Raw genomic sequence first — 18,729 nt, forward strand, 5'->3', positions numbered from 1 at the left:
CATCCGAGGGGGTGCCCTTCTCGGCTCTCTTTTGTTTATTTGTTAGTACTTCCTGTGTAACTACAACCTAAAGAAGCGGGCAAAAATTTACAATCGCCAGCAGGAAGGTTCCCAGCAATAATCCCAGAGGGACCTCACAGGGCTCTTGTCCATCACACACTCCCTGAGTTACTCAGATCTAGTTGAGTCGCCTGTGCCTTTGTGAAAAGAAATGATCAGACTGGCCTGTTCCTTTCTCCGAGGGCATAAGGTAAGGCAGGGTCCCCAACCTGTGGGCATGGACTGGTATCTGCTGTCAGATCAGCCTTGGCATTAGATTAGAAGTAAAGTACACACCTGGTCTTCCATCCCTGGATATGTTCCAGTATCTCCCAGTTTATTATCTATGGGAACTTGAATAGGATTTGTATCCTACTGTTGTGTGAAAATTATATAAATCTTAATTATGCTGAATTGGTTCATAGTGCTTTTCAGGTCTACTATATCCTTCTACTTCTCTGTATATTCATTCTATTTAATTTTTGAGAGTTTGATATTGAAACTCCAACTAAAAATCTTAATTTATCTACTTAAAAATAACTGCAATATATGACCTTCTCTTATATTTTCCAAGTCTCCTATAAATGTGTTATCATATTTTCATAATTTAAAAAAGAAAAAAAGAAAATAGTAAAATGATTTAAAAAAATAAATAAAGTGCACAATAAACGTAATGTACTTGATCCTGAAACTACCCCCCGCACCCCTGGTTCATGGAAAAATTATCTTCCACAAAATTGGTCTCTGGTTCCAAAAAGGTAAGTGTGGGAACCAGTGTGCACATGGAAAAGGAGGAGACTTCACCCTATAGGCTTTATATGGTAAAGCATCAGATACAGGGAATGTCAGCCTAAGAGAGTCCTTTCGTTGTTGCTGTTTTAGTCACTGCTGCAACCCCATGGACTGTAGCCCGCCAGGCTCCTCTGTCCATGGGATTTCCCAGGGAAGAATACTGGAGTAGATTGCCATTTCCTTCTAAACAGGATCTTCTTGACCCAGAGATCAAATGCGTGCCTCCTGCATTGGCAGGCAGATTCAAGGAGATCTTTAATAATTTGTACCAAAGAACCTACATTACATTTTTACTACTTGTCCTTAGATACTTATTTTTTTTCAACCATGACAAAGATGCTTACTTCATTGTAGGTTCTATTCTCAGATTCTGAGGCACATCGGTGGAAAACAAAACTCTCTGTACTTTTAGAGCCTACATTATACGGAGGAAGTCAGATGCTATACAAGAAAGATAGTAAGTAAGTAAACTGTTGAATATACTACACTATGATTAGAGTTATGGAAAAATACAGAAAATGAGGAAGACTAAGAACATACAGGGACTTCCCTGGTGTTCCAGTGGCTGAAACTCTGTGCTCCCAATGCAGGGGATCTGGGTCCTATTCCTGGTCAGTTTCCCACATGCCTCAGTGAAGACCTGAGAGCCACAACTAAGACCCAGCATAGCCAAAATAAATAAATGCTAAAAAGAAAATAGAATGTACAGGAAAGGAGTTGGAAATTTTCAATAAGGTAGTTAGAGTCAGCCTCATTAAGGTATGCTACTTGCACACAGACTTGAAGGAGTCTGCAGAAATCTAGGGTGAGAATAGTTCCTATAAAGGGACCAGGAATCTCAAAGGCCCTGAGAGCCAAGCATGCTGGCTGTGACTGAGAAACTGTAAGGAAACCATTGTCATAAATCGAATAAGTGATAAGAAGAGACCCTCAGCTTGAAGAAGTACATTTCTTTTAGAGTAATACTCAGTTATTTTTATTTAATATTTTTGATGCATTAAATATTCAGTCTCTGGGTAAAAATAAAATCTCTATATAAGACAAAAGACATAAGAAGACATGGCCACCTAAGCTCAATAAAGATTTAATAGCAAAGAACATCAGATTATTCCTGCCTGGAGAATTCCATGGACCAAGGAGTCTGGCAGACTACAGTCCATGGGGTTGCAAAAAGTCAGATATGACTGGGAGACTAACACCCTCTTTTCAATCAAGATTATGGCATGCTATACTGGACAGCAATTGTCTTGGTCAATATACAGTTGTAAAGGTCTTTAGTTTTTTGGTTAGTTTTATTTATTTTTAGATATGTGGGAAGTGAAGGAGAGTTTTAGTAGAGGGCTGTCATGACTTGTTTAAACTGAAACTCCAATACTTTGGCCACCTGATGTGACGAGCCCACTCATTAGAAAACACCCTGATGCTGGGAAAGATTGAAGGCAGGAGGAGAAGAGGATGATTGGATGGTATCACTGACTCAATGGACTTGAGTTTGAGCAAACTCCAGGAGACAGTGAAGGACAGGGAAGCCTGGCGTGCTGCAGTCCATGGGGTCGCAATGAGTCAGACACGACTTAGCGACTACAGCTGCTATGTAGGTGCTCAAAGACTACTTTGAAAATTATTGCAATAACTCATGCAAGAGGAGATGGTGATCCTTGAAGAGGTAAGTGTTTTCTGTAGCATGGTCATTCCTCATCTTGAATTATCCTTTAGACATAAGGTCTACTAGCTGCTCTTTTCACTTTTCTGTCACTTGGAAAAGCGTGGATGTTTTCTGCTCATTCTCATGCACAATTCCACATTGGCTGTAGTATTAACAAGGGATGTATGATAAATTTTGGACAGCCTAGAGCACTCTGACTTTACATCATCACTTGTTGTTAAAATCATGCTTTTAGTTTTCACTTATAGGTTATTGTTGCCTAGCCCATCTGTTCTAGATAAGTACAGCTGGACATTCAACATACAGACCTATTTTCTTTGATTATCATGATTTCTTCAACTCATGCACTCCATTTTAAGGTTGCAGGAGAAAAAACTTAAACCAAAAACAAAATTAAAATACATGGTATCTTTTCAAAATCCCACTTTATGCCTTAATTTAACTCAGCTTTAATAAACTTTTCATTTCCACATTTCTTTCCAGATAGTGACAACCCAAGTTAGTGTATTAGAAAAGTAATAGTCACGTCACCAAAATTTACTCTGTGTCTCTTCGATTTCTAAATATTTAAGATCTAAAATTTATTCTTCAACACAAAACTACCTACTATACTACTTCCTCCCCAGTGCCAAATTCATCATCATTTTTGGGGAGAGGGCAAACAATAATAGTGCTAATTATACATTGAGCATAATTTAAATGCCAAAGATTCTTTAATTAACATTTTTTATAAAAGTGAAATTGCATAACAGTAATGATTTTAAAGTGAAAAATTCAGTGAGCTTGACACAATTTCTGTTCACATATTAATAAACACTAGAAGGCTGAGAATATCCCTCCAGTAATTATGGAAATCCCCACTGGAAATATAAATAACGTCAATGGGAAAGTTTAAAAGAGACAAATCATCATATAAGGAAACTTATTTATGTTCCAATAATACCTTTTACAGTAATTTCTGAGGAATTGCTGAAAACTGCAAAACAGTCATCATAAAAATAATAAAACATGTTTTGCATTAAAAATGTTAATACCTTAGCCAATAGGACAGGTTACGTTTTTATATTTATTAATCAAATCTTTTTTTGATTGATAGTATTTAAAAAGAGAAATGTTTCTTACCAAAGTAGATTCCCTATAATTTCACATTATACAAGATTCTGTTAGCGATATGGCAGACATATTCTCTTGGTTATTTAATTAAAGGAAAAAAAGATGCAATTGGTGGTTTTTATGATGCTTTTGATCATAATCATGACCATATTGATGAATAAGATAACAAAATGGTTCTGATTTTAGTAAAGCATTTTTTCCCTCTTTTTCATTTAGCTATTCAAAATGTATTTCTATCTGTGTCTGATACACTGCTAAAAGTGGAAGAATAAGTAGTGGAAACACACCACATGAACTCCAGTGGCAGTTTTTAGGACAAAATACAACTCTGGTATAGTCCTGAAACACCAAGAATTCACAGCCAATCCTAGATAAATAGAATGGCAGAATGAAAATTCTACTATTGATAGAATGAAAATTCAAGGTCAGGTGTTCTGACTCTATTTCTAGGACTTTAATAATTAGAACACAATACTGATTACCCAATAGACTTGAAGAGTATGGAAATCACAGCCTTCCATCCTGTTTCTCAGCTAAGATTAAAGTTGGCTGAGCTCTCTTGATATTTTTTTCAGCAATTATTTTGACCTCAAATATATCTCTTTTCTCTTTGGATTTATACCCTCCTTAATATCTTACATATTTCTCTCTGATCCTCTACCATTATACTGACAACTTCTTCTCACAAATACTGTATGAATGCACACTACAAAGCTGGTCGTAAATGTCTGACACATGGATCCATACACAATTGTGAGATGAGTCTTTTTCGGTAACTGTGCTTCTGATTTGAAACCTGTTAAAAGAAAACACAGTAAATAATTAGAACAAACATAGGGAATACAATTAATATCTATTGTCTCCACAATACTGGCGTAGTTGGTAAAGATACTGGTGAAAACAGTTTCCAAAGTGTATATTATTGAAAAAGAAAACTTGAATTTAAATTCAATTTTTCCAAATGGTAGCAAAACTACCTTCACTATTAAGGCATAAAAAGGACTCAAAAAATTTCTAAGAAATACTACTAGTTGAAAATAAAAAAGAAAAACCATTTAACACTTTATAATATTAAATTATAATACATAATAATTCTTTACTTATCTTTCAACCTTTTACCTAGAGGTATACTTATTAAATAAAGTAGCAGTTTAGTAAAATTATTATTGGGTACATTTAGTGAGTAGACAAAGTAGAAGAGTTCTTGCTGACAGTGACTGAGAACTAAGTGAAGAATCACAGATATCAAGGCCATTGAAAAGCAATTCAAACAACTCTATATTTTAAAAAATGTTTATTATTTTATTTATGTGGCTGCTCCAAGTCTTAGTTGTGGCACATAGTCTCTTTGGTTGCAACACATGAAATCTTAGTTGTGACATATCTAGTTCTCTGACCAGGGATTGAACCTGGGGCCCCTGCACTGGGAATGTAGAGTCTTAGCCACTGGACCACCAGGGAAGTCCCAAACAACCCTATATTTTTTAATGAATCCTGAAGGTTGTATTGTATTGCAACATAATAATAGACAATTATGAGAATTACCATGAATAAACAGAAGCATGGCTCTGTTCTATTTGTCCTTAGTTTCTTAAAGGAGGAGTGTCAGTTATTAGTCAAGCTCAAAGGGCATCCCTGAGCCTCAGTGTAAAAGCTAAGGTCTGGTACTCTTCATCTGTACATCTATCTCTTCTTGGTCCTGAGGATGGAGGAGTGAGAGAATTCTTCTGTTGAAATAATTAGGCCAAGGTCATGAAACAACTTTGATCCAGCCTCAGGGAGAATTCTGGCCAGTGTTCTTCTCCAAAATATCTTTGTGACATCTAAGAGATTTTGGAGAATGTACAGAGCCAGATTAAAATGACTGTCACTGATGAGTAGTTACATATCAAAATGTTAATTTGAACCTACTCTTATGACTTTCGGGAGTCCACTAGTCAGTTTTTAAAATAGCAAACGAAAACTCAATACAAACAAGTGCTATAGAAAAGTAAGATATATATTTTGTCAAGATCGTTTGTTAATAAATTCAATGTGCTTGGGCCAAAGTGAGATAGTTCAGTGGTATAAAATCAAGGTGTGATCATACTCAGCAGTTTGTACTATTCACACCCAATAGTGCTTGCCAGAAGCAAATGAAAAGCCACTCTGCAAAATTCAAATTAATTCTACAAAAGTTTAAGATATGTTAAGCGCATTAACAACAACAACAACAAATACCTCAGGCATAGACGAAAACAAATAAATAAATGAATAAAAGTTAGAAGAAAAATGCAACTTTCCCAGTGGTCCACTGGTTAAGCCTCCACGCTCGCAATACAAGGACCCCAGATTCGATTCCTGTTTGAGAAACTAGACCCAACATGCCGCAACTAAGTGTTCGCATGCATACTGTAACTAAAAAGAACCCTCATGTCACAATGAAGACCCCACCCAATCAAATAAATAAATGTTTTTAATTAGAAGAAAAAGATAACAGAAACAGATACACATGAGTGTAAAACACTAGGTTATCAAACACAAATATTAAGGCAACTATACAATGTATTCTAAGAGTTAAAAGACAATATTGAGAATGTTTTGGAAAAGCTAAGAATTATAAATTGCAACTGGATAGATTTGAGAAATTATAAAACTGAAAAATCCATTAAACAAAGTTAAAAGCTTAATTGAGGCTTTTAACAGCAGTTTAACTGAAGAAGAGGAAAAGCAACGAAACTGAAAGATGTATGAGAGGTAAATAGGTTAAAGAAAAAAGACAAACTATAGGAAAAAGTAAATGAGACATATAGGATATTGTGAATGGGTCTGTAATACATTTAATTGGAATTCTGGAAGAAGGGTAGAAAGTCAGGAAAGAGCAACATTTGAAGCAAGTATGGCTGAAAATTTCAAAGCTGAAAAAAGACTTGAGATTTAAAACTTATATTGCTCTCAAATAATTGACCTTTCAAAAATAACAATAAAAATAGAATACATTATAATAATATCTTTGAATGCCTAAGAGAAAAAAGCTACATATTTCTAATTTTATACTCAAATATTTTTTAGAAAAGTTGAAATAAAGAGTTTTAGACAAGCACAGAGAATTCAACCGTAAAATTTCAGCTCTAAAGGAAATACTCAAATGTATTCTTCAGATTTAAAAAAATGATTCAAAATGAAGGTAGGAGAGGCAGAGGGGAATAAGAAGCAATGAAAACCATAAATCTGTGGGAAAAATCTAATAAACTGCATACATCTCTCTTGTTTTCTAGGGCTATATTTTTATTGACTCCGAGATGCCATCAATCGTTGGTTGCCGTTTATTTAATTTAATACTGTGAAATAAATGCATCCGAAATGAGAATTTAGCAGAAAACCCTGCAGAAGCTGGAAAACAAAGGACTATTTTGGTGCAGGAGTAAATGAAAAATAAAACTGCCAAACAGATAAAATTAACAAGAGAAATGTGCATTTCTCAATTTTGCCACCAGGAGGAGTGTTGTTGCCAGTGTTAGTTACTCAGTCGTGTCTGACTGCCACACCACGGCCCCGTAGCCCGCCAGGATCCTCTGTCCATGGAATTTCCCAAGCAAGAAATACTGGAGTGGGTTGCCATTTCCTTCTCCAGGGGTCTTCCCCACCCAGGGATGGAAGCCGGTCTCCTGCACTGCAGGTAGACTCTTTACCGTCTGAGCCACCAGGGAAGGTGGTAGGCGGGAGGAAAAAATGATATCCCCAGGATGTTGAACCACAAGCTGCTACTTACACAGTTTCTCTATCTGAACCCTTGATAAAAGCTTGTGCCAGACACTGTGCCTAGTGATTTTACTTTCATCTCAAAATCTTTAGAGGTAGGAATTATTTTTATTCTCCTTTACAGATTTGGAAAGATTAAGCAATTTATCCAGTTCCACACAGTGAGTGGACCAGACTTAAGCTAAAAAAACTGACTTGAAAGCCCTGCTCTTAACCACAGTTTTACACTGAGCTCCTTCCTGGGAATCTTCAAACACATGCCTTCCTGGTAAGAAAGCTGAGGGACCATTTGTGTTGATATCTGGAAGTGACCACTCAGCACTTTTTGACCTGTAAGTCCTTCTCTATCCTCTTGTTGCTTTTTTTCCCCTGGCTCGGTGTCTCTTCCCATCACTATGTTTCTTTTTCTCTCTCTTCCTTATTATGGCCAACAGATTGGATCCTTGACTGTGTGACATGCTCATACCTCCCTGAGAGAAGGTATGAAGCTTTGTCTCTCTGGATACTTACAGGTTAGACAACAAGGTGGAGCCATCCTCCCAGAGCCATGGTTCTTCTGTCTGACGGCGAGAAAGCCCTATCCAAAATGAATGATCAGGTTGGGAAGACACTTGCCTTGATATAAATTCCTGTAAGGAAACAAATACAAGTCAAGGAGAGAGGAAGAGAGACAGTGAAGGACAGAGATGATAGAGACAGAGAAGATACAGAGAAAGACTGTTAGGAGATTTTGAGAGACAGAGATTGAATCACCTTGATGGAGGATGCATGCATATACTGGCGTCAACCTAGATAGACGTGCCAATTCTTGAATGCCACTCACTGTCTCAAAAAGCATATCTCATTTTTTCAGATTCCTTATCATTTAATTTTCCAAAAAAGAATAGATCCTTCTTTTACCTATAGCTGTCCAGCTTTCCCAGAACGACTTATTGAAAAGATTGTCTTCTCTGCATTGTGTATTCCTGGCTCTTTTGTCATAGATTAGGTGACCATAGGTGCATGGGTTTATCTTCTGGACTTTCTATCCTGTTCCATTGATCTATATTTCTGCTTTGGTGCCAGCACCATACTATCTTGATACTGTATAGTCTGAAGTCAGGGAGCCTGATTCCTCCAGCTCTGTTTTTCTTTCTCAAGATTGCTTTGGCTATTTGGGGTCTTTTGTGTTTCCATACAAATTGCAAAAATCTTCTAATTTTGTGAAAAATGCTATTTGTAATTTAATAGGAAAATTTCATTGAATCTGTATATTGTTTTGGGTAGTATAGTTATGTTCACAGTACTAGTCTTCCAATTCAAGAACATGATATGTCTTTCCATCTGTTTGTATCATCTTTGATTTCTTTCATCAGTGTCTTATAGTTTGCTGAGTACAGGTTTTTTGCCTCCATAGGTAGGTTTATTCTGAGGTATTATCCTTTCTGTTGCAATGATAAATGAAATTAGAACACTCCTTAACTCTATACATAAAAATAAACTCAAAATGGATTAAAAACCTAAATGTAAGGCTGAACACTGTAAAAGTCTTAGAGGAAAAGCATAGGCAGAACACTCTTTGACATAAATAGCAGCAAGATCTTTTTTGACCCACCTCCTAGAGTAATGAAAATAAAAGCATATGAAAATAGATAACAAATGAGACCTAATTAAACTTAAAGTTTTTGCACCACAAAGGAATCCATAAGCAAGACAAAAAAGACAGTCCTTAGAATGGTAAAAAATATTTGAAAACAAAACAACTGACAAGGGATTGATCTCCAAAATATACAAACAGCTCATGCAACTCAATATCAAAACAGACAACAGAATAAAATGGGCATAAAACCTGAAGAGACATTTCTCCAAAGAAGACATACAAATGGCCAACAAATCCGTGTAAAGATCTTCAACATAACTATTAGAGAAATACAATTCAAAACTACAATGAGGTATCACCAGTCAGAGGTGACACCAGTCAGAAGAGCCATCATCAAAAAACTACAAACAATAAATTCTGGAGAGGGTGTGGAGAGAAGGGAACCCTCCTACACTGTTGGTAGGAATGTAAATTGGTACAGCCACTATGGAGAACAGTATGGAAGTTTCTCAAAAAACTTGAAGTAGAACCACCATATAACCCAGCAATACCAATGCTGGAACATATACCCAGAAAAACCTGTAATTCAAAATGACACATGCACCTCAATGTTTATTGCAGCACTATTTGGAATAGCCAGGACATTGTAGCAACCTAAATGTCCATCAACAGAGAAATGGATAAAGAAGATGTGGTACATAAAAACAATGGCATATCACTCAGCTATAAAGATGAATGAAATAGTGCCATTTGCAGAGACATGGATGGACTTAGAGACTGTCAGACAGAGTGAAGTAAGTCAGAAAGAGAAAAACAAGTATCATATAATGTTGCTTACGTGGGAAATCTGGACAAGGTGATACAGATAAACTTATGTGCAAAGAAAAAGTAGAGACACAGGCATAGAGAACAAATTTAAGAATACCAAGGGGGGAAGGAGAGTGGGATGAATTGGGAGATTGGGATATATATATAAAAGTAAGTAAGTGTTAGTTGCTCAGTCATGCCTGGCTCTTTGCGACCCCATGGACTGCAGCCCATCAGGGTCCTCTGTCCATGAGATTTTCCAGGTAAGGATACTGGAGTGGGTTGCCATTTCCTTCTCCAGGGGATCTTCCCAACCCAGGGATCGAACCGGGGTCTCCTGCACTGCAGGCGGATTCTTTACCGACTGAGCTACAAGGGAAGCCCTGTACATAAATACATACACACACACTCGTGCTCGGTGCTCGTGCTCACTCAGTCGTGTCTGTCTCTTTGCGACCCCGTGGACTGTAGCTTGCTGAGCTCCTCTGCCCATGGGAGTCTCCAGGCAAGAATACTGGAGTGGGTGGCCATACCCTTCTCCAGAGGATCTTCCCAACCCAGGGAACCCGGGTCTCCTGCATTTCGCATCCCAGGCAGATTCTTTAGCACTGAACCACCAGGGGAGTCCCATACATACACTCCTATGTATAACATAGATGACTAATGAGAACTACTGTACAGCACAGGGAACTCTACTCATTGCTCTCTGGTGATCTAAATGGGGAGGAAATCTAAAAAAAGGAGACTCTGTTTGTTTCATAGCAGAAGCTAACACAGCATCCTAAAGCAACTATACTCCAATAAAATTTAATGTAAATAAATCCTTGATGTCAAAATTGTGCTGCCTGCATTCAATCTACCAGAATAAATCCAAGAACGACAGAGACCATGTTCTGTAGGCCATGTTCATGGATGACAGGCTACTATCATCTCCACAATTTTAATTGAAAATATAAGTTTACATAACCTTTGTCAAGAAATGCTTCTCAGAGTTAGATGACTATCAAACAGTTTAGTTCTACCTCATGGTTTATGAATAAGTAACCTAGGGGTTAATGACCATATTTGAACTGTTGACAAATATAACTCAACAAAGTGGCAATTACAGGAAGCTCTAAAAGCCAGACAGACTTCCAGTCCCATGCCTTTTTTTTTTTTTTTTTTTGGCCATACATCTACTTCCATTAATTTTTATGTCAACTACAACTGTGGGGAAAACAAAATAGAAACACAAAAAATGAGAGTAGTAAAAGTAAGTATAAAAGGTGCAGGTTGTCAAGATTTGTATTGTAGAATGTTTCCTGACTATTAACCCCTCCTCATAGCTCATCTGAGCTCTATCCTTCATGCAAGGTGTGTTGTAAGTTGCTCTTTTTCTGTGCAACTTTTATGTCTACAGGAATTTCTCTCTCAGTTTCTATGGCATTTGGTGCCAATATGAGATATCTAACTTTTAACAGCTGTTGAATTGTTTCTATTTTCTTAAAAATTATTTGAGCATTGCTAAAAGTTTACTTTTAAACCTCTTTGCCTTTTCCAGTACCTTGAAAGGAATAAATTATTTATTAATGTATATTATCATAGCTTGGTAATTATGGTGATAAGGGGAAGAAACTTCTATTTCACTGTACCACATTTAAAACCTAAAATCCAAACCCACAAAAATGAGTGTGGCTTGATTATTAGAGTCAACTTGGAGCTGTGTTTAAAGGATTTATTTTAAAGCGAAATGTACTGGAGTGGGTTGTCATTTCCTTCCTGATCCAGGGATCGAACCTGGGTCTCCTGCATTACAGGTGAATTCTTTGCCAATTGAGCTAGCAGGGAAACCCAAAATGTGTTCATATTTTAATTAATTAAAAAGAAAAGCATGTATTATATACTTTACTCAATATATGCTATTATTATAATTATGGAGAATATGTAAAATTATTTTCTCTTAGGGAAAATAGTTATCTGGAACCTCCCTTTACTTTTCTGCTCAGTATAGACCACAGATATTATAACCACAATCTACACTTACCAACTCTTTTGAGCTGTCTATCTTCAGGAGATTAGAGCCCAGTTGAAAGCATCGTCTTTTACTGCTCTCCCAGGAATCTAATAGTGTGCTAAGTAGATAACAGCTATCCTCATGTGTGATCCAGTTAGGGGGACAAGAGCTAGAGAAAACTCCTGGAAATAAAAGATAAATACAATGAGGTTCATACTATGAATGGTACTTCAATACAGGTACCATTCATCCTAAGGACATAATAATCAATGAATTGCCATGAATATATTTCATTTTCAATTCGGACTATACAGATATGCCCTTACAGAAGGGATCGTATTAAAACCCCTTATTCATTTACAGCTAAAAAATAACCTGAGTGGCTACAATGTTTTAGATTATCAACTCTCCTTTCATTCTTGTCTTGTCTTCCACGCCTTCACAGTCAGCTCAGAACTCCTTTTCTCCATGATAACTCTCAAAACAAATCAATGCAATATCAGTCATTGAGATATACAGTAATTTCATGTTGACTTATTTTACAGGTGTGACATCTATTTCAGAATGCAATTCACCAAATAAAATAAGTGTAAGAGCATGCATTCACATTACAGAGTAATGTGATAAAGACAGTGAAGAGGTATGTGTCCAGAGATGGAAAATTCAAGTCCAAATATTGTCATAATCAATAATGGTGCAATTAGGAATTAAAGTCTAGTGTATACAAAATTGTAATTAAATCAATTAATTTGTATGATTAAAGAAAAACTTAACTGGTTTTCAGAAACATATTTATTAGGTTTATAGATATTAAACATATCTATGAATCTTTAAATCCTTAGCAACACTCTCCCTTCTTTCCTTTTTCTATTCCTTTTTTTTTTTTTTAACCTTTTCTGGTGTCCTATTTCCTGTTTTAACTATACCACTTTAAAATGTCTATTCCCTATGGTGTGAGAACACATTATGTTCCTTCAAATCAGATTACACAAACCTCTAAAAGCTTAAGTATGTGAAAAATTAGTGATTTGAGAAAAATCCAACTAAGTTGGAAATTCAACTAAGTCCATAAGGTATTTATACTATCATTTGGTAATCTGGATCTCCTGAATTGCAGGCAGATACTTTACTATCTGAACCCCTAGGGAAGCCCTTGTATATTACAGAGGACCTATTTTACTGAGGTAATATTGCTGTGGGCTTTATTTGAATGCAGCATCACCACATGTAAAAGTACTTTCTTCATCCCCTGCTCCAAGCCTTAGTACCAAAAATTGACCCTTCTTAATCAAGGATCTTATTAATCCTTAATTCTGCCCTTGCCTGTGGTCGTGAGAGCCTTGGTAGGTATCACACTATCTTCTAAAGATGATTGTGTGGGTTGACTCTGGTTGTCTTTATTTCTTGATGGAAAGCTGTCACTCTTCAACAGGTTGTTCCCTGAACTGGATCTCCAAATACCTTCATATACCAACAACAATAGTAATGACAGGAAAAAAAAAAAGTCATTTTTACTATGTTTGAGATGTTTGAGAATTAAAATCCAAAAACCTACATTTTTGTTGGAATATAAAGGGATGCATTCTTGATTAGTGATAAATAGATAATACATTGCTGATGGAGAGGTGGAGATAGATGGTAGATAGATAGCTGCTAGCTTGAATAGATTGAATAGATGGAAAAAGAAATAACTTCCATGAAGAAGATTTAATGCAAAAGAGATAAATGAAGTAGATAGGAGGATGGCGAGGGGGAGTAAGAGACAAATGGAATATAGTCCTTTGGTACCATGATAGATTTGAAATAGTAATAAATCATCTTTATTATATTATTTTAAAAATGAGAGTTCCTTGAGAATCTGCCAGGTGCCTGTAACATAGAATGTATTCAATAAACACATGACTAGTTAAGAAATCTTTCATGCTTTCATATACCCTCTTCAAAGGCACAATAATACCTTGTCCAAAATGGAATGCATGAACGATAAAATCTAAGGAAATGTATTCATCTATTACAAAATAACTACTTAGCATTTCATAAGTGCTTTGAGTATTTCCTGATATTATCCAAATCAATTTAAAGATCTGGTGTAAAACAATTTCCTTAAATCATGAGATGTAAAAAAATAGCTTAAATTCTTTAGGGAATTTATCTCTTAGGAAGATAACACCAATTGCACTTCCTTCACCTCCACTGGTTTCCTTTCATTAATTTATCCTAGGAATTCCACAGCTTTGAAACCAGCTATTCAAGCTTTGAAACCAGCTATTTTATCTCGCAGATAAAAGTATGAGTTATCAAGACAGATTGCCTGCATTTCTAATCATGGTCCTAATGTTAACTAGTTTATGACCCTAGAAATAAAGTTAGAACTAATAGCATCAATTCAAAGGGTCTGTATTCAGATCCGGTTAGATTTTATGTTATGCTCTTAAAAGAGTATCTGGGGGAATTCCCTGGTAGTCCAGAGGTTAAGACTTCACTTTACAATGTAGGGGGTATGAGTTCTATCTCTGGTCTGGGAACTAAGATCCCACATGCCTCATGGCCAAAAAAACCAAAACATAAAACAGAAGCAACATTGTAACAAATTCAATAAAGACTTTAAAAATGGTCCACATTAAAAAAATATATATTTCCTTAAAAGTGTGCCTGAAACATCATAAATTCTTGTTAAATGTCTGTTGCTGTTCATCTTTCCCACCACTACTTACCTGAGGTACTCAGGACCACAATTATCACCAGCATCACTGAGCATAAAATGCCCAGAGTCACAGCAATCAGACGGCAATGAGAGGATGCAGCACAAAGTCCTGCAAAGTCAAAGGGAGCAGAAACTGAATCAAGAAACAGGATGATAAATCACTGCGCACTTCAGTTCTACAGTTCATCAAAATCTGATACCCAGGTAACCTACTCATCTAGGGTTAGTCTGAATTTTTCTCCCTCTTTAGTGTACCTCTTCAGGGTCAGCAATTTGAGCACAGTGCCTTGAGAGCTATGCACTCCTAATTTCAGCTCCACATTGAATATCTACAGGTCTTGACACTACCAGGATTCCCATCCATTCTTAGAAGAGACAGCTTAATGTAGCAGAAATAACACTGGTTAGGAAGGGTAATCTTCCTCTTTCACTTATTTCTTGTCTGTTGTTGGGCAAATTACTTCCTCCATTTTTCCACTTCTCTTTGTGAAAAATTAGGGTAATGGTACATCAAAGAACCACTGTGGGAATTAACACAAGTAAAAGCACCTAGTTTAGAGACTAGCACTGTATAGGCAACTCACAGTTTGTCCACACACACCTATAATCACACACATGCCTTCCTATCTCTTGCTTCACCATGTTTTTCCATTCTTCCCCAATAGGTTGCCCAAGAAAACAAAACTGTGTGACAAGAGGAAAATAATTGTGCAATGGGAATGACCAGAAAGCAGAAGAGAGCAAATGCTGATGTCAAAACCTGTGAATAATCTCTTTCTTGATAACAGGAAACTCACTTTATATTAATATCACCACATCAAGACTGAGAATAAGCAATAAGAGCATTTCAGGGAACTGTCAAATAGAAGAATCATAGAGGAGATTAAATTGCTCACTCAGTGAAGAAAGAAATCTTTTAATGCCCTTCTCCAGATTTCACTTTTTTTACATAATGTCTAAGATTCATGTCCTGATAATGGAATCTTTTATCTAACTCATATATATATATATGAGTTATACACTGTATAGCAGTTCACTGTTGCACAAAGAACATTTTTAGTTTAAAATTTTTTTTTTCCAAATCGATCTCATGATACACATAAAAAAATCAGATTCGGGATTCTAAACCATATGACTTATTTTATTTTTAATTAAACTTTTTATTTTGTATTGGAGTATGGCTTCCCTGGTGGCTCAGTGGTAAAGAATCTGCCTGCAATGCAGGAGCCATGGAAGACATGGGTTCGATCTCTGAGTGGGGAGTATTCTTATCTGGGAAACCCCATGGACATAGGAGCTTGGTGGGCTACATGGAGTTGCAAAGAATCGGATACCACTGAGCGACTAAGCACAAAAAAATGAAGTATATTGAAGTATAGTAGATTAACAATGTTGTGATATTTCAGGTGGACAGCAAAGAGACTAAGCAATACTTACACATGTATCCATTCTCCCCTGAACTCCCTCCAGTCCAGGCTTCCACATAACATTGAATAGCATTCCCTGTGCCATACAATAGGTTCTTATTATCCAAACCCTGGCTTCTGACTTCCCTTTGGCCTTTTTCAAAAATTCTAAGTTGTTTTTCCTGTCTTCTTTCTTTTTTTTCTAACTCCAATATCCTGATGTTGTTCATATGCACTTCTTTAAGTTTCCTTAACCTTCATTCTACAGTTCACTCTTTTCTATCAAACAAGTCACTCCTATTGAAATTTCTTCATCTTTGCATTTCATCACATTTATCACCAACTTCTTACTTTTGAAGCATCTGTCTCTATAGAACAGAGAAAGTGTGCATATTTTCTATCATCATTAGAATTAGCTTCAATGCAGTTGATCTCCACTCCAGTACTCTTGCCTGGAAAATCCCGTGGATGGAGAAGCATGGTAAGCTACAAGTCCATGGGGTTGCAAAGAGTCAGACACGACTGAGCCCAAACCCGTGTTATCCAAGGACCAACTGTGCTAGTGATTAGCCATTGAATGGTTGCCCAGAGAACAGTCTTAGTGCCCATTCAAATTATCTTCAGTGACTTCTGAAAACCTTTTAAAGCAAAAGCCTGGAAAACCAGAAGCCTGTCCAATTTTTTCCACTTCCAGTTTTAGTTATAAGAGTGTGAATGTTGAAGTCAGAAAGAAAAAGATATACCTTTCTCTGAGACTACAGATCTCCTGGTGATGTTGCGAGAGCTGAAGTCTAATTGAGTATATCCATCTTCATCCAAATTTTCTACCGAAGATTGGTATTCCATCGTTCTACTGAGTTCCTGAATTGACACAGCATCTGAAAGCTTTCTTCTCTCTCCTAAGACAACTGCCTGTGGACAAAAGAGGATCTGTGAGTCAAGTCATGTGGGAGACGCATTTACTAGGCTTAAACAAGTTGAGCTAAAGTAGTCCAACCAGATACCCAAAAGCAGGAAATGAAAAACTGTACTGTGGTAATTTCCCATTGGTACCTTTAGATCCTGTTTCAGAGACTGATGACTCTTCAGAAGATTATAAGGTAGGACTTCCCTAGTGGCTCAGTGGTAAAGAATCCACCTGCCAATGCAGGAGACATGGGTTCGATCCCTGATCCAGGAAGATTCCACATGCCAAGGAGCAACTAAGCCCACCTACCATAACTGTTGAACCTGTGCTCTAGAGCCCGTGCTCTGCAACAAGAGAAGCCACTGCAATGAGAAGCCCGCACACTGCAACTAGAGAGTAGCCCCTGCTCTCTGCAACTAGAGAAAAGCCTGTGCAGCCATGAAGACCCGTGTAGCTAAAAATAAATCAAGTAAAATAAAATTTTATTTAAAAGATCATAAGGTAGCACAATAGATAGATCTTTGTTTCAGACCAATAAAAAAATAAAACCAATTAATGTTTTATGATGCTTTCACCATCCTCACATCTGAATTGGACATCATTAGATTTGGCCTGTGTAAACCTAAAACAATTTTGGTTCCTTGAATGCACCAATACTGTATTAACCATTTGTTCATTCATGTACTGGCTCTATCAATAAACATTTATCAAATGCCCATATTTTAAATTGACAGTAGCTGGGGATAAAAGGATCAATGACACCTGTGAAGAAACTCCCTGAGTAATAGAGCAAACTCACAAATGGGTGTATGGAGGATGCCACAGATGGGTATGTGGAGGATGCCATAAGGAGGTACATTGTTGTAACAAGAGAGAGAGGAAGCAAATCTCTTCAGCATTTGTCAGAGGCTAATGATACAAAGTAGAAAATTACTTATTCAATAATGAGCTTAATACTATCCATTGCACATGTGTTCTTATACAATCTCAGTTTTCCAATAAGTCTAGGAGGTAGGCACCTATACACTAGTCCTATTTTCTTTTTTTTAAAGCATAGTTGATTTACAATGTTGTGATAGTTTATCATTTACAACAATGTGCCTCTGTTTTATGTATATATAAGATATGCATATAATATGCATTATTTTTCATAATGTCTTCCATTACGGTTTATTACAAGATATTGAATATACTTCCCTGTGCTATAAAGTAAGACCTTGTTGTTTAGTCTTCTTTTCAAAACTGAGACATAGAAATTTTAGTTCCTTGTTTAGTTTTAAGAAGCTAATACAAATATCGATGCAAGGAATCAAACCAAACTTTACTCTTCCTGCAAAACTCATGATCTTTCCTGTTATGCTACACTGCCTCCTTCACCATTCTGTACACTTATATTGCAAGTAACAGCTTATGGAGAATTCAGGAAATGAAATATTGTGTTACATGCTTAATGTTTCCTCTTTTCCAATTTCCACAGAAATGCCCAAGTTAATGAGATATGGGAAACGCTTGTTATTGCTAGAAGCTAGAGAAAGGTACCATCTGTTCTCAAGAGTTGGAGGCAGGCAGAAAGAAGGAGACATCTGGTTGTTATCAAAGATAAAGCCAGACTTCATTAAAGCAGTTAGGACAGTAATTATTTCAATAGTACAGTTACAACAGAGAAGAGGGCCCAGAATAAACTGAACTCAACTTCCCCAAAACAGAAGACAAGAGAATTTTTAAAGGCTGGAGTGTGCTAAGGATAAGGCTCTCAGGGTTTTAATCCATGTGACTAGACCATTCAGATTTGTTAATTGCTGCTTCTTCAGAAGAGAAACAAACTTCCCCTTCTGACAGGAAACAGTGGTTGGTGTTGAAGCAAGGTGGTGCCCCTACCCAAGTTAGACACTTTCCTCCCTCCCATGGGAACTGGGCATGTTGTCTTCCTAACTCCCTGGACGTTTGCTTTCAAAGATGGCTGTCTTTAGATGGTAGATTTA

The 18,729-nt window shown here is 36.7% G+C and overlaps 1 protein-coding gene and 1 long non-coding RNA gene across 7 annotated transcripts; one reads left to right on the top strand and one right to left on the bottom strand.

Annotated features, from left to right (window-relative positions):
• The first annotated feature begins 50 nt into the window (after window positions 1-50).
• On the top strand, window positions 51-17,960 carry LOC110134635 (uncharacterized). 3 transcript variants are annotated; one of them, XR_011486435.1, is made up of 5 exons: window positions 51-250; window positions 1,186-1,288; window positions 12,276-12,370; window positions 14,458-14,638; window positions 15,100-17,960. It is a non-coding gene; the product is annotated as an uncharacterized lncRNA (long non-coding RNA). The 3 variants fall into 3 exon arrangements; XR_002313135.2 differs by lacking the exon at window positions 1,186-1,288 and adding an exon at window positions 7,476-7,619 and having other exon boundaries at window positions 53-250; XR_011486436.1 differs by lacking the exon at window positions 1,186-1,288 and having other exon boundaries at window positions 61-250.
• CLEC7A (C-type lectin domain containing 7A) lies at window positions 1,900-16,686 on the bottom strand. 4 transcript variants are annotated; one of them, XM_020889253.2, is made up of 6 exons: window positions 16,584-16,686; window positions 14,445-14,543; window positions 13,054-13,191; window positions 11,761-11,912; window positions 7,862-7,980; window positions 1,900-4,406 (listed from the first exon to the last, which is right to left on the bottom strand). In XM_020889253.2, the coding sequence occupies exons 1-6, from the start codon at window positions 16,684-16,686 to the stop codon at window positions 4,274-4,276; spliced, it is 744 nt and encodes a 247-aa protein (XP_020744912.2). In that variant the 3' UTR covers window positions 1,900-4,273. The 4 variants fall into 4 exon arrangements, with proteins under 4 accessions (XP_020744912.2, XP_020744911.2, XP_020744913.2 ...); XM_020889252.2 differs by lacking the exon at window positions 13,054-13,191; XM_020889254.2 differs by lacking the exon at window positions 7,862-7,980.
• Window positions 17,961-18,729: the final 769 nt, after the last annotated feature.

The sequence above is a fragment of the Odocoileus virginianus genome, unplaced genomic scaffold (assembly GCF_023699985.2).
Source record: "Odocoileus virginianus isolate 20LAN1187 ecotype Illinois unplaced genomic scaffold, Ovbor_1.2 Unplaced_Contig_11, whole genome shotgun sequence".
Classification (NCBI taxonomy): Eukaryota; Metazoa; Chordata; class Mammalia; order Artiodactyla; family Cervidae; genus Odocoileus; species Odocoileus virginianus.

Excerpts from the sequence above, each read along its gene's own strand:
- CLEC7A (XM_020889253.2), bottom strand. The coding sequence starts at position 16,686 with ATGGAATACCAATCTTCGGTAGAAAATTTGGATGAAGATGGATATACT. Across the intron at positions 14,544-16,583 it reads ATCTGTAGTCTCAGAGAAAG|GACTTTGTGCTGCATCCTCT; the intron begins GTATATCTTTTT and ends TTGACTTTGCAG. Across the intron at positions 7,981-11,760 it reads TAGACAGCTCAAAAGAGTTG|GAATTTATATCAAGGCAAGT; the intron begins GTAAGTGTAGAT and ends GTTTCCTTACAG.